The sequence below is a fragment of the Grus americana genome, chromosome 12, assembly GCF_028858705.1.
Source record: "Grus americana isolate bGruAme1 chromosome 12, bGruAme1.mat, whole genome shotgun sequence".
Classification (NCBI taxonomy): domain Eukaryota; kingdom Metazoa; phylum Chordata; class Aves; order Gruiformes; family Gruidae; genus Grus; species Grus americana.
This window is the reverse complement of record NC_072863.1, coordinates 18051712-18066711: the sequence shown is the minus strand read 5'-3', so window position 1 is coordinate 18066711 and position 15000 is coordinate 18051712. Positions and strand designations below refer to the sequence as shown.

At 40.9% G+C, this 15000-nt stretch overlaps 1 protein-coding gene across 7 annotated transcripts in view; it reads left to right on the top strand.

Annotated features, from left to right (window-relative positions):
- The window catches only part of TENM1 (teneurin transmembrane protein 1), a 736058-nt gene that overhangs the window by 645578 nt on the left and 75480 nt on the right, over positions 1-15000 (top strand). For all 7 annotated transcript variants that reach the window (XM_054839650.1, XM_054839648.1, XM_054839649.1 and 4 more), the window contains 4 exons: positions 2708-2924; positions 9885-10004; positions 11758-12019; positions 14677-14944. In XM_054839650.1, the coding sequence (XP_054695625.1) occupies positions 2708-2924; positions 9885-10004; positions 11758-12019; positions 14677-14944 (867 nt within the window). The remainder of the gene's footprint in view (positions 1-2707; positions 2925-9884; positions 10005-11757; positions 12020-14676; positions 14945-15000) is intronic.

Genomic DNA, 15000 nt, shown 5'->3' with positions numbered 1-15000 from the left:
TTAAATATTTGCGCTCTTGGAGAATCTACTAGTGATTTGATGCTTCTCAGTTCACTTATTAAGAATATAGAGAGTTTCACTCTTTGGACAAAAAGGAGGAAGCCATAAGAGGAGATATTTTTTTCCTTGCAGTTCGAAGCCTGCTCTTCAGGTTTCAACCCAAAAAGCACTTTTGTTTTTTCATCAGAACACAAGGAAAACCCCTGTGGTTCGTATCGTGAACTCCTCCGTCCATCTCCGATGCGGTTTTGTTTGGACTGGAGGCCCCTTATTGTTTCAGCTTACTGATTTCCTAGTGGATTTCAATAGCTTTCTAGGTTTTCCTGAATATAAAGTGACTGCTACACTCAAAGTCAATAAACTCAGCGTTTCCCACCGCTGGCAAATGCCTGTTGTCTCCAGGACTGGGAGAATGTGGAAAGAACTTAACGCATGCAGTGACCTGCAGCTATGCCAGCTTTGCTGGATCCGAGGGTCTTAGGTTATTGTTGCTGGCTATCTACAGCTGCCCTTGGCTCATTATCACAAAAACTAGCCTGATCTATCTGATTTCCCAGCTGCAGTAGGATAGATTCGTCAGTATTTTTTGCTTAGCCAAGCAATTACCTTGCTCAAGGTCAGGCAAGGATTTTCAGATTCCAGGAAAGCCCATTGCATTATACTTGTTTGTTCTGTAGAAGGACTTTTGCTTTCTTTTCGAAGTTGAACATTTTATGCTGTTATTTACTGAGCATTCACACAGTGCGATGTGCTCTATTGAGAAGAGAGCAGAATTGGCTGAGGGTTGGTCTCTCGCACCCGTTAAAGTCAATGACAAAACTACAGCAGCTTCCCCGATAACGCAGTTTGCCCTGAGGAGGTACGGGGTTTTATAGGCGCCAAAGCCTTGATCCGAACAGAGCGTGGAAAGTCAAAGTATGAAGTGAAAATATCTGACAGTATGCTGATCCTATAGCATTCCGATTTTCACACAAGGGAAATCCATACAGTGATATGATCACTCCACATTTATTCAGACCGACCTTGTTAAAAATACAAAGAGATGTCTTTGTTGAAGGATACAATGCCTTATTCTTGCTTTATATGCATTAGTCTGCTTGTCAATCCAAGCAAGCTGGCAACTGCTACGTCATAAAATGGATGTTTAAGAAGAGAGTTGGACATTTTACCATACCTTATTAAATCTGTTTCTGGTTGAGTATGTAATTTAGGCAATTTGGACATCTAAGCTGCTGATAGAAACAATTAAATGCCAATAGGCCAATTTTAAGTTTTATTTAGGTGCTTAATTTAGATGCATTTCAGTGCTTCACTTGTCATCATAAGCTTTGGACATGTAAATAAAGGAATTGCACCCACAAATGTTGTTGCAAGTTTGTGCATGAAGAAATGTAGATTTTGGCGGAAAAATCATTTCTCCTATTTTTTCATACTTGAAAATGGAGGGAGGAGGAATAGGTTTATTTTCACTTTCCAAATTTGCTTTCCTGGTGCAAACATCCATGGAGAAGACTGTATCTGTCAGGTCACTGGGACAGAGCCTGCATCAAGGTGTGTTTTTCTGTACCACCAACTACGAAACAAGCATAGTCATGATTCTGCCCTTTTTGGACCATTCTAGTGTTGCAACCAATAAATGAACCGTAAACATCCTAAAGCACTAAGAAAACTGTTGTAGGGCTTAAAAATAGAAGTCAGACAACTGTAACAAGTAGCTTTTTTTACTACTGTAGTGAGGATGCTGTCCTGGTTTTGGCTGAGACAGAGTTCGTTTTCTGTCTGGTAGCCGGCATAGTGCTGTGTTTTGGATTTGGTATGAGGATAATGTTGATAACACTGATGTTCTTAGTTGTTGCTAGGTAGTTGTAGTGTCTACACTAAGTCAAGGACTTTTCAGCTTCTCACACCCTGCCAGGGGCACAAGAAGGTGGAAGAGCACAGCCAGGACAGCTGGCCCAAAGGGATATTCCCTACCATACATCATGCTCCGTATATAACGGGGGAGGCTAGTCAGGAGGTGGGGTCGCTGCTCGGAAACAGACTCGGCATTGAGTTGGGTTTTTTCCTGCATGCAGTGAGCAATTGCATTTGTGCATTGTTTGTGTGGTTGTTGTTATCTTCCTTTGTTATCCTATTAAACTGTCTTTATCTCAACTCATGAACTGTTTTTCTTTTTCATTCTCCTCCCCATCCCCTTCAGGGTTAGGGGAGCGAGCAGCTGCGTGGTGCTTAGTTACCCACTGGGGTTAAACCATGACAGATGGTTATGAGAGTTAGATAACATTTCAGACTTTATTACTGCAGACTGGTTAGCAAGTGTATATTCTTCACAGGTGTGAACAGACAGGACTGACAACAAAGGACTGTTAGAGGTATCGGTTGCACAGTGTGGATCATGCACCCGTTGGACTAATGAGTGTGGTGTAGTGATTCTCTTCTTCTGCCTGTTCTGCAGTGAAGACAGTCCCAGTCTTCCATATTCACTTAGTTTTCAGGTTCTGTTTCCTCATTGTCACATGGGGATTTTATGAGGTGATACAGTGTTAATGACTAGAGAGAAATACCCCTCCTGGACTAAGCATGTACGTTAATGCTTTATTGAATTTGAATGTGTCGTAATCAGCATGCCTTCCGATTGATTAAATACCACAGTGCTTTATTCTCAGAATCACTCAGTTTCCTGAACTTTCCATTCTCTCCATTTCAGATGGCTTGACAGACTGCGTAGACCCTGACTGTTGTCAGCAAAGCAATTGTTACGCAAGTCCTCTCTGCCAGGGTTCGCCTGATCCCCTTGACCTCATTCAGCACAGCCAACCGCCTTTCTCTCAGCATCCTCCAAGGCTCTTTTATGATCGAATCAGATTCCTTATTGGGAAGGAAAGCACTCATGTCATCCCAGGAGATGTCTCATTTGAGAGCAGGTGAGTTTTCTTTTAGACGACTCTACTGAATATTGAGAACTGCAATGAAATTATTTAACCAGGAAAAACCAGTGATACCTTGGTAGCTGAGAATTCTTCGCTGGTGATCAAAAAAGTACTTAAAAGGATAGCAAACGTTTAAGTCCCAACAGCTGAGGATCTCATTTATCAGATTATCGTTACTACCTATCTAGTTCATAGAAGCATCACAGCAACAAGCTCTACTACTCTTATTAAACAAGACTTTGTTGTGGAAGGTCAGCTATCTCGTACGTACAAAATAAGCGGGGGGAAGTTCAGCCCTTTATGCTGTAGATACATATAATGGCAGGAAGCAGTAGGACGAGTTGGATTCATGTGCGTTGTATTCAGTCACCCTTCCGCCCAATACAATTTGATTCGTATTTACAGTGTAATAAATTTAACGTGTCACATATAATCCAGCTACCCAATTAAGAAACTTTTTTGATTTACCGCATGTTGATGGACCAGTGTGGGGTTTACCATATTGTGCTGTGGGTTACTCTCAAGCTGTCATGCAAACAGTAGTGTCACCTCTGAGCGTTTGTGAGATTGGCTTGCCCTTTAACAGGAAAAGACTGTGCATTAGGAGAGGGGCACTCAGAAAACCTGGTAACACGTATTTTCTTGAACATTTGAAATATAGAGGCACGTAAGTTTTTATGCTGTAGTTCACCTGGGAAGCTATAACTTACATGCTGACAAAGAGATCCACAAATCATCCACGTCACCTAACTATTACCCTGTCAACTAGGCCTATGCATTAGATAAACCATGTTCCAGTAATAAGGGCATAAGAATTCTTTTATTTTCATAGTACAGTACACAGCACTTAGGTTACAGCCTCAACCCCATTCTATAGCTGAGCACAAATTCAGTGCACTTTCACTTTGTAGCTTATTAATTTTTAATAAAGTAAATATGTAAACATAGTCTTTATTGATCTGAAATACCTAAACATTTAATCACTATTAATAATGGAGCAGGATGTTATAAATATGTAGAACAACACGGCATGAAAATGAACTCCATGAAAAGCACCCGCCTGCCAACGGCAGGTCTCTCGCTGAAGGAGCAATGCCATCACACCTGGTGCGAGGTCCTTGGCGGGTTGTACGCAGTTTAAACCAAAAGTCACCAGTGAAAGATTTTCCTCATCAAAATGCCTCGCAGTGAGGTGGTTTTCAGAGAGGAGGTGAGCACTCGAGTCGCCTGTACAGTGTTCTGTGACACTGCAAATGTTAGCAGCCAGATTGCACGTAATCCCCTCAACGTGCTTTTATAGATATAAGGAACTGATCTTTTAAAGCTATTATTGATGGGATTTAACTTGGATTTTAAAGCTTTTTCTGAGTATTTCGTTTCTTTACCCTGATATCTGCCATGCCTCTGAAGAACGACGAGCAGCCCACCCTCACCATGGTTTCATACTTTATACCACTAAGGAACACGACTTGTACTTGCACCGGTGCGTTGTTCATCCCCCAGATATCGTTTCCTCCCACTGTAAAGAAATTACTAGTTGGTTTGGTGAGAAGATCATTGGGATTCAGATGAGGCTGTGGGTATCTTTGGAATCAGGGCAGTGCCCGGAGACTTGCGCTGTGCCGTGTCTTCTGGGTTTTGTCAACAGTAATCTGCGATGTGCCGGGCACCCCGAGGAGTTCATCGGTCCACACTTTGCTTGATCCTCAAGTCTTCCAGGCTGTTGAAAAATTGCTCATCCATAAGTCAAATATTATTAAAAACTGCCAGAATTTTCCTCAAGGATGACAGATAAGCAGAGTCTCAGAAGGAGGCAATGGCTTAGCTGTGCTGCCTCTGCTCAGAAATCTTCCTCTGACATTGTCAATCTGACTGTCATCTACTGTCTGTTCTTCTCCTGGGAATTAAGATTGCTGAAAAAAAATATAGAAAGACAACTGTTACTACAGTTAAAAAAAAAAAAAATCAGAAATCTGTGATCCTGCCTATCTGGTACAGACCAAAGAATGCTTGGGGGTTTTTAATCTCCTTTTGGCTGTTGCTGAAAAGGTTGTGTCCAGGCAGACGACATTAACTCATGGCTGCCTGCAGTGCCACTTATTTTATAGCATTGGTGGTTCAACAAGAAATGTTGGAAGAACTGTATTGAATAGTGTCATTCATTTAATTCAGAGCACTGGCATCCATTCCCACTGGTGTTCAAATTTTGCAAAGCCCTATCTGTTGTGTTGTTTTGGTTTGGTTTTTTTTCTCCTTTGCAAGAAGTCTCTGAGACCATTAGGAGGATTAAGGAAGAAACATCTATCCAGTGTTTTCAGTCTTCTGATTCAAATGACATTATGCAGTCTAGTACCATACCATAGGTCAGTGGAACTCCAATATGGGTGATGTTTGCATGAATCTCACTGTAGATAAAGCCAGAGTGATGCTGAATAGATTTGGGAAAGCTATCAAAAAGTGGTGAAGATTATCTCTGTCCTTCAGACTGAAAGTGTTTGGTCTCTGCCACATCCTGGCATTTTCAACATCATCTGAAATACTAAAATTAGTTGTTCTGACAACTGCTAGGACACCTATCCTTTTGCATTTGCATCTTAGACTTTAGCTTCGATCTAATTTTTAAATATTAGTCAGGGTGTTGTGTTGAGCCATGGCTAAATACTACACCAAGATTAACATCGAGGAGTTAAAAGTTTTCAAACCACATTTTACTTTTTATTATGTCAAAGCTGTGTCATTTGTACCAGGTTTTTCCAAACTCCCATCTTAAACTGTGACATGATGAAAGGCAGATCAGACACATTCTGAATAAATGGAAATGTACTTGCTTATATCAGGAATGGCTTTGACCTACTGCATGTAGCAGGGTGTAGCAGATTATAATGTTTTTATCAACTTCTCTTCTCAGGAAGGTTTTTAGCTTGTTTCTTTGCCGAGTATTTTTAATGCATGCTGCTGGCAAGCTATTTGACTCACTGCAAATTGCCTACAAAAAGGGTCCAGTGTATGGTACTGAATTAATTACCCTTCAAAGGCTGCTTACAGCAACATTGTCAGCAGGAAGAAATGAATGTACCTTACTCGCCTTTAGCTTAATTTCTCTGATTGAAAATTTTAATCAGAAATATAATACAGTAAATGACATCTTCTGGTAATGTGACACTTAGAAATTCACGAGTTGCTTGACAGAGTTCCACATCTGAACCTAATGTCTCAGCCTGAGGTGGTCAGAGAATATTGGCTACTTAGCACACAAAACAAAAGCAAAAAAATAGCAGCTAAGTAGTAGTAGTGGAGCAAGGCAGAATGGTGGTGGAATAATAAAATGCTTTACAAGTAGTGAAAGAATGCATCTAGAATTTTAAACTTCTATTTCTATTTGAAATTAGAGGTGTCAAACAAAGTGCCTGACGGCAGAGAGCTGAGCCCCACAGAGCCAAGATCCTCGGTTACATGTGGAATGACCCATGAAGCACTGACAGAGAAATCCTACTTCTTCTAGGCCACCTGCAACCCGTGGGAATCTCTGCTTTCTCTCAAAAAGCCAACTGCTCCCTCTGGAGTTGCAGATTTAGTACAGCTTGCCAGGGGACAAGAAACATTTTTAATGCATTTGAAAACACTAAGACGGCTTATCAGGGACGTGTTCCCTCCCAGCTCCTCCAAATTAGAAAAGACATTTTTGCACTTACTTTCAAGTTAAAACAACTTGGACAGCCTTAGTCCAAGATTATGCAATCGTTGCGAGTAGGTGACTATTGGACAGGTAGTATGAGTTATTATCGCCCGTGAGAAAGAAAAGCAGGCCGGTCACAAGCGTGTAGAATAAATCTTGGAGGCTGAGAATAGAAGAGAGACGTACAGCACATTGAGGAGTCATAATGATCTTTAGAGGTTTCTCTGTTAAAATTAAGAAAAGCAGTGAGTGGTAGCAAGGTCCACAGCTCATCTGGAAAGAGGGTGAATGTTGGAGCAGGGAAGCGTGCAGTGGCAGTTGAGTATGAAGTGACATCACTCCAGGGAACATCTCTAAAAGCTCTGGTAAGGAAAGGAATTCAGTGAGGTCTTATGCAAGCAGCAAAGCTGCAGGGAACCTGCATGCCAGCATGCCTCCGGGCACGGTGCTCCTCTCTGTGAGCTGCCAGGGCATTGGGAAAGGAGGGAGAACCTGCTGCAAACGGGGGGGTGGTTGGTTGGTACCTCCCAGAGCCTTTGAGATTAGTGCTGGTCATAAAGTAACTGAAAAATGTTTTCATACCTGCAGTAAACACAAAAATTGAAACTAATTCTGATCAAACGCTTAGTCAGACGTAGGTGCTGGTAATTCAAGAAGAGGCCAGAGAGTAGAAGACTCTTCAACTTAGAGTAGGTAATAAAAAGACAGTAAATAATGAGGACAAATGTAGCGACACGCAGGCAGGCTTAGAACATTTAAAATCAAAAAGATTGCAAAGACAGTTCAATACAGATAAATGTAGAATAATGACGTTTATGAGTCTTTATCGCATACTGTAGATGAGCGTGGCTTGTAAAATATGACGAATAAAAAAGGAGCAAGAAAGTTGAAAGATAAGTCTCTTAATATTATTTATGAATAATGAGAAGTAAAGTGAATGAGTAGAGAAAAGAAAGACTATATATGAAATAATGAAGACTTTGATGAGTTGTTATCACACAAATCTGTGTTCTTGATAAAATATGAGGACAGAGTAGAGTCAGAAGACAGGTCTGTGTGGAATGAACAAACAGGAGCACGAGAATAATGTACTGAATAATGATGACTCTTAGGGGTCTCTGTCTCACCCCAGTGTGTGTTGTAAATATACGGAGTGCACTAATAAAGGGATTAGAAAAGGAAAGGCAGGTCTGTTGATGTTAGAAATATGAGAAAACAATAGAAACCGGTATTTTCTGCTCTCACAAATCAAAGAGAAATTGAACCTGGCTCTTCTGTTGAGTGAGTCTTGTGAGTCTGTTGAGACACACAAGAGCTTGATTGCCTTCAGTGGATCAGCAGGTTTTGCCCACAAATAGAGGCACAACCAATTTAGTCAATGTAGAAGATGAAAAGGTGGTAAATCAGAGCTCTGGTTTGCATATTGGCAGTAACGCAGCCTTTCCCACTCCTCTGGGATTGATCAGCATCTTTGCTGAAAATCAGCATCTTTCTATGTCCTGGGAGCATGGAGTTCACAGTAGCAACCGTGGTGAATGGCATGCTCGCAAAGGGGTTAATTTTTACCAGTTGCATTTTCTCAGGTCATAGTCAGCCGGGTTTGATGATATCATAGTGATAAATTAGTGTCATGTCAAGTGGCTTTGGAGAATGGGATCTTATGAAACAAGTCAGAATTTTCAGAAATTTATGGTCTCCAATTTGTGTGTATGATTTCATTGGATCATGATCAATTGATCTTTCAAGGGATATTTTTTAAATTCATATATAAACTCCTAAGTAACTTTAATCTGAAGAGCTATTAAGTTTTTCATCTAGATTACATATTCACCGTGCAAAGATAGGATGTGTCTGTTGAGGTCTAACATGAATTTTTCAAATTGAGAGAGAAGCGTAACAATGTCTAAATTTATGCTTATTGTTCATATTGAGTAATTAATGCCAGTTACCTTTATAAGTATTCTATTGGTTTTGACCCCAAATGTTTTAATGCTATCAAAAGACTTCTGCATACACTGTTCACTTTGTTATGTGAAACCCCAGTTCCAGGAAATATGTGCAATTGAATCATTAGATCCCAAGACTTGGATCCGTTCAGCCAGTGGAGGTATGCTACACGGGGCAAAATACTGAAAGGTGTTTCAGTGGAATGTAGCTGTGTAAGCCCTTAGAAAGTCCCACTAGGTCCTAATCTGCACAACGAGGGTATTTTACATCTTAGTCCTCATCCTTGATGAGACTTGTCTCCTTTACATTTCAGTTTTCAAATATGTAAAAGGCTAAGAAAAAGAGAGTAATTTCTTCACCCTTTCTGTGGCTAGGGTGAATGCCACGGTCAGAAAGGGCAGCGGTGGAGGTTCAAATTAAACAGTAGGAAAGACTTGCCATGAGTACAGCACTCATACAGAAGCATTGGAACGGGTTACTTGGTGAGGTTATAGAGTTAGACAAGCATCTGTCTGGAGTAATGTAGGTATAGTTGATCTTACCTGAGGCAAAGGAATGGACAAGATAAAGTCTTGTATTTCCTTTCAGCTCTCATTTTCTATGATTTGGTGATCCTGTTAGCCTCTGATTAGACCCGCTTAGTAATGAGTTCACTTTCCTGTCCATTGACTTTGATGTGTTCTGCTGTGCTGCCATATTCCTCTTTAAGGGAATGGGAGGATTTTTACACTGGAAAGTGGGTGCATGTCCAACACATCCCAGAGGGAATTTAAAAGGGCATAACATGTGATGGGGGATTGAGAAAAATGTATGTTACACTTGATTAGGCGCTCTCTGAATTTACCTATATAACTTTCTGAAGTTCAGTGAAGACCATGTGTCTCACTGCTGCCTTATCGCATTAGTTCAGCTTTTTTCTAATAGTCAGCAATGCCCTATTCTTAGCAGAAGAGAATGAGGTCTCATTCTCCCCTTTCACAAATCATCACCCCCGGAGCTGCAGCAAGCTAAATCACGCTATCAGTGAAACCTTTGCAGTGCTATTCAATGGCAGAACAAATGGTATTCTGAAATATAGCCGGAAATGGAAATATATTCTTGATGCACCGGCGATTCATGGGAGAGTCTGTGTGTCATCTTCATGAGATAATGTTTTTTCAAATCGATCTTTTGGACTTGTTTGAATTTCCATTCAAAATCAACAGTCACAATGATATCAGAGTAGTTCTGTCTGTCTGGGACAGAACACAGTATAGCACAGTTTCTGAAATCAATGCCCTTCTCACTCTCCTGATGTGTCTAACGTGTTGCCTTCTACTCTTTTGTTACAGACGGGCATGTGTCATTCGAGGCCAGGTGGTAGCAATAGATGGAACGCCTTTGGTTGGAGTGAACGTCAGTTTTCTGCACCACAATGAGTATGGATACACCATCAGTCGACAAGATGGAAGGTCAGACGTTCGTGTATGGTCTTTCGCTCGTTTAGATTTGCATAGTTAGGGCCACATACCACCTTCTATTCATGTACAAAGTTTTCACAGACATCACTGTTCATAGTGTGGATTGAGGATGGCATCTGGCCCTCTGCTCTGGGAGCACATTTAGTTAGAGCTCTCTGTGGTGAAGGGACCGAAGAAGAAAGAGAAGAAGAAACAAATCTCGACAGCAGCAAGACTACAGTGGCATTCAAACACCTGGAGTAAAAATGTGACAGTACTGCTGTAACAGCACCTTCTTGACATTTGAATGCTTTCACTAGTCAGGTTTTGCAGAGAATTCCTTGTCTTCCCCTTTTTTTTTTTTCCTCCTGTTGTTAACTGTGAATATTCGAAGTAGTTTATTGAGGTGTCAATGAAGTTAACTCCTTTAGTTGATTACCTGAGCCACACAAGTAAAAGTGAGGACAGACTTTCCAGAGCCAAAATGGTTAAATTTCTGTTCCGCAACCAGTCCTGAACAATGCTGGCTTCCTTGTAGGGCTGAGTTCAGGTCTCAAAGAGAGATGAAGATCCTATATATTCTATATTGCACTCCAGGATTGGCCATCCATTTGCAATAGTGTCATGATTTGCTCCTGAACTTGAATTAAACTGCTAAGGGCAGTTTAAAACTTCATCTTCCTTGGCTGTGTTGTGAATGACAAGAAATCAGAAGCTATCTTCCAACGGGCAAAGAGTGTAATTTGTCACTGTTTCCACAATTTATTTTTTTTTTGTTTGGCTTTGTCAATTTATAAAAGTAAGGAGCATGCATATTTATTTTACCTTAGTTTATTGACTTTCAAATCGCACTGCTGAAAGTTAGTAATTATGATTTCCTCTTTACACTAGCCTGGATAAAGTTGTTGCATTAAAATATGCTACCTGTATTTCGCTGTGAATGTAATCGGTGTCATTTGGGAAATGTGATGAGATATGCATAATTAAGTCTGACTTCTTATCACAGTTTGTTACCATCAAAAGCCTCCATAATAGATGCATTCAATAATACAGAGGGTGAAGTATCTATTTACATATTACCTTATGTTGCCTGACTATGGATGTCAGAAACTCAGAAAATTGAGACTCCGTGTATCGTGCCTTCTATGTCCCACTGTTTTGCAGCCCAGATATGCCAAAGGTTCTTCACAATCACTCCCAGAGGATCACCTGCCTTATGTACAAGAGCTGATGCAGTTCTCACTGCAATTAATCGGCACCTTTCCCAAAAATTTCATATCCTGCACAGAGGGGTCTCCTGTTCAGGGTACTCAACCTTTTCCTCCTGCTACTTTTAGAAAAAGGGAAAAGGCCTAACAGGCTTTCAGACTTCTTATTCTGCATGCTGTACCTGCAGAGATCATGAGTAGCGTCCTTTGTCTGGGCTAGGAATTTCTCTTCATATAAACCCAAGTAACTGGGTCCACGCTCTTGCTAGAGATGACTCGTTGGTCTCACTGCTAGTTGATAAGTAGAGCGGAGACAGGCCAAGTAACACTGAAGTGCTGTACCTTGCTGTTGACGCGTACAGGGCGAAAGCACAGAGAGGTAAAGCTTCTTTGTGAATACCAAGGTGATGCCAGGATGGTATACTTGAATGATTTCACATAGTAAATTACGGACTGTAATGAGCAACATAAAGTTTTTTGTTTGTGATGCATTGTAAGTTGTGGCAATACAATGATAAAACAAAAAGAAACAAAGCATTTTGCTTTCTCTCTTCCAGTTTTGACCTTGTGGCTGTTGGAGGCATCTCTGTCACTCTAGTTTTTGACAGATCTCCTTTCATATCTGAAAAAAGGACACTTTGGTTGCCATGGAATAGATTTATCATTGTAGACAAAGTTGTAATGCAAAGAACAGAGTCGGATGCACCATCTTGTGACATCAGTAGCTTTATCAGCCCAAATCCGATTGTACTCCCTTCACCCTTGACAGCATTCGGAGGGTCCTGTCCCGAAAGAGGAACTGTTATTCCAGAGCTACAGGTAATGAAAACACTTCCAAATTAACAATTTGTTCAGTTGCAGAACAAGTTCTAGACCATTTTGGAAGATGATACCAAATAGTGAGCAATTAACCGCTGTGATGTTATTCACTTGTCAGAATGACACAAATGCATATCTCTGTAGGACTGTTTCACAAGATGCTTTTCTCTTTTTTTTTCTTTCTTTATTTTTTGTTAATATTTTAAGGTGCTTTATTTCTTACCTCCACGTAGAAGAAAGTGGGGAGTCCTAACATGATTTGTTAGTAAATCCTGATTTATTTATAGCGATGCACAAAACCATTCCTAGGTTACAGATAAAAAGTACAACTTCCCCATACATCAATGTGAGACACGACCCAAGATGCTTTGAAGACTCCTAGGGATCTTTCATCCATTCGCATCTTCTAGTTCTTTACAATGGCATCTCCAGCTATATTTTAGCTTCTTGGGGTTTATTACTTTCTTTCCAAGGTAGAGCAATTTTAATATGAACTTAAGGATTGTTTTTATTAAATGTCTTTTATCTTGACACTCCCTTAAGTCTTTAGAAGCAATTTCTAATTAAACTTGTATTTAACTGTTCTTTTATTTGGCACTTAAAAGAGATTATATGAGTCAAACACCCAAAAAAGTACAACTACACAGGTTTCAGAACGTGTTAACCTCCATCATTTTTAGTATGTTGTTTGAGCAGTTAGAGTTCAAGCGATAAGGCATCCTTTGGGTTCTCTTTACATTTCACTGAGCAAGTCTGGAAGAGATTTTGGAGACTACCTTTAGACATGAATATTTTCAGCCTTTTCTCTTTTTCTCATAAAAATGTTGCTACTGATTAAGAGCCTTTATTCTACATGTAAGCGACCTCGGTTTGAACTCAATTATGTCTAAACGTCTCCATAACTATTAAAAAATTACCATGTTTCAGCCAGTTGATGACCATAGTGTTGCTTCACAGAATGCACTGAGTGAAACTAATGAACATAAATTAAGAATAACTGATGTACACTAGTAAGAAAAAACTGGGTCGCATTACTCCACGTGAGGTGTTCCTGGGTCTTCTTTAAACAGCGTGGTACCCAAAGATGCCGTCGACTCAGAGAGAAACTGCCCCCAGTCCTTTTTTTGTGTTAAGTTTCATTGTTCGGTACTGGGAAATGAACAAAAAGTAACCCAGAATAATAGGAGAAGGAGATACATTAGCATGTATTAATGCATGAATATTTCTTCCTGCTTTTCTATTAAAAAATGAGAAGAGATGTCAGGAGTGTGACAGAGGGGGCAGCTGGGATGTCAGCAGGAAAGAAGGGGAACACTGCAAATCAGGAGCAATAAAGGGAGCAGGATTTCCCTGGCAACACTACATTTCATATGTCGGAACGACAAGCGCTGGCAGGCCTCCAGCTGTACTGCAACAATCCTGTGACAGTGATGCTGTTGCAACGTGTAAATAAAATTGTTTTGAAAGTGGAGTTATCTCTTGTTAAACAAGAAAAATTGAAACACTGGGGAACATAAACAAAACAGTTTGTATTTTCCCAAGCTTGATGAATTTAACGTTGTGACAGTTTGGCGTGTTACAGAAATACGCTAAAATCATTAACCTTATTAAGCACAGTGTAGTTTTCAGCAGCTTTTGAGTGGCGGCGGTGGCGTCCTCCAGCAAGCTGCTCTCTTCCCATCGTGCTCTTCCTCACAGCCTGTCCCAGAAGAGCTCCTTTCTCTCGGGAGATCACAAGAGCTAAATCGCTTTTTGTAGCTCCAAGGCCCACATCATTCAAAAGGTCAAGGCCAAGTTTCTTTTCTTCCCTCCCAAGCCCGCAGTCTTCACAGTTTTGCAGTCTTTGCTAGTTGCCGAGGGCTTCTCTTCATTGCAGCCGGGAGTTGATGCTACCCCGCAGCGGGCACGTCCGAGCCAGCTTTAATCCAAGCGATCCAGACAGCGGCACTGACAGCAGCGCCGTGGGGTTTGAGCTCTGTTGCACACCCTAGGGACGTACCTGGTAGCGAGATGACTCTGACACCCAGGCTGTTTCATCTTCACTGCCGCGCGTCCTCGGTTAGCTTGTTAGGTTTCTTACGCTGTGCCTTCGCGTGCCGTGCCCCTTCTCGCTGGAGCTTAGCCTTACCACAAGCGCTTCTGCACAGAAGATGGTTTAGCAGGCAGGTTTGTTTTCTTTCTTAGCTCTCCCCAAGTTAGAGTTACCACCTCCAAAGCAGGATCGTATCTTCAAATCATAATGTAATGCATAACGTGTGTGCGTATTTAAAAAAAGGGTTTAATTGTAATCTGGTTAAGAACACTCATTGAGTAAACCTAATAATAAAGCCAAGGTAAAGCTATAGAGCTCATGTGTACAAATATGTCCACAGAGATAGTATCTGCTCCTCGATAGATAAGAGTAAAGCACTGGAAGACGAGGCTCTTTATCAAAACAGACAGACCGCCATCCAGTAAGTTGATCGAGCAGTTTCTGGTGTTGGACATGTTGTAATATGCCTGGCTACCGCGTTGCTGAGAGAAACAGAGGACCATCGGTGTTTTAAATGGTATTGTGTTCACATCATGATTGTGAAAAGTAAAATAAGCACCTGCTGTTGTTAATATAGTTTTGCGTTTTTCTTGGCTATAGATATAATGATATGTTTTTTTCCAAGGTGGTCCAAGAGGAAATCCCAATTCCTTCAAGTTTTGTGAAGCTGAGTTATCTCAGCAGTCGAACGCCAGGCTATAAAACTTTGCTGCGCATTATTTTGACACACACAGCCATTCCTTCTGGAATGACAAAAGTCCATCTGATAGTTGCTGTTGAAGGACGTCTGCTTCAGAAATGGTTTCCTGCTGCAGCCAATTTGGTATACACGTTTGCCTGGAACAAGACAGATATATATGGACAGAAGGTTTCTGGTCTGGCCGAGGCTATGGGTATGTAGAATCACCTTGATGTAAGCAGAAGCACTCACGCACATCAAGCCAGGAAA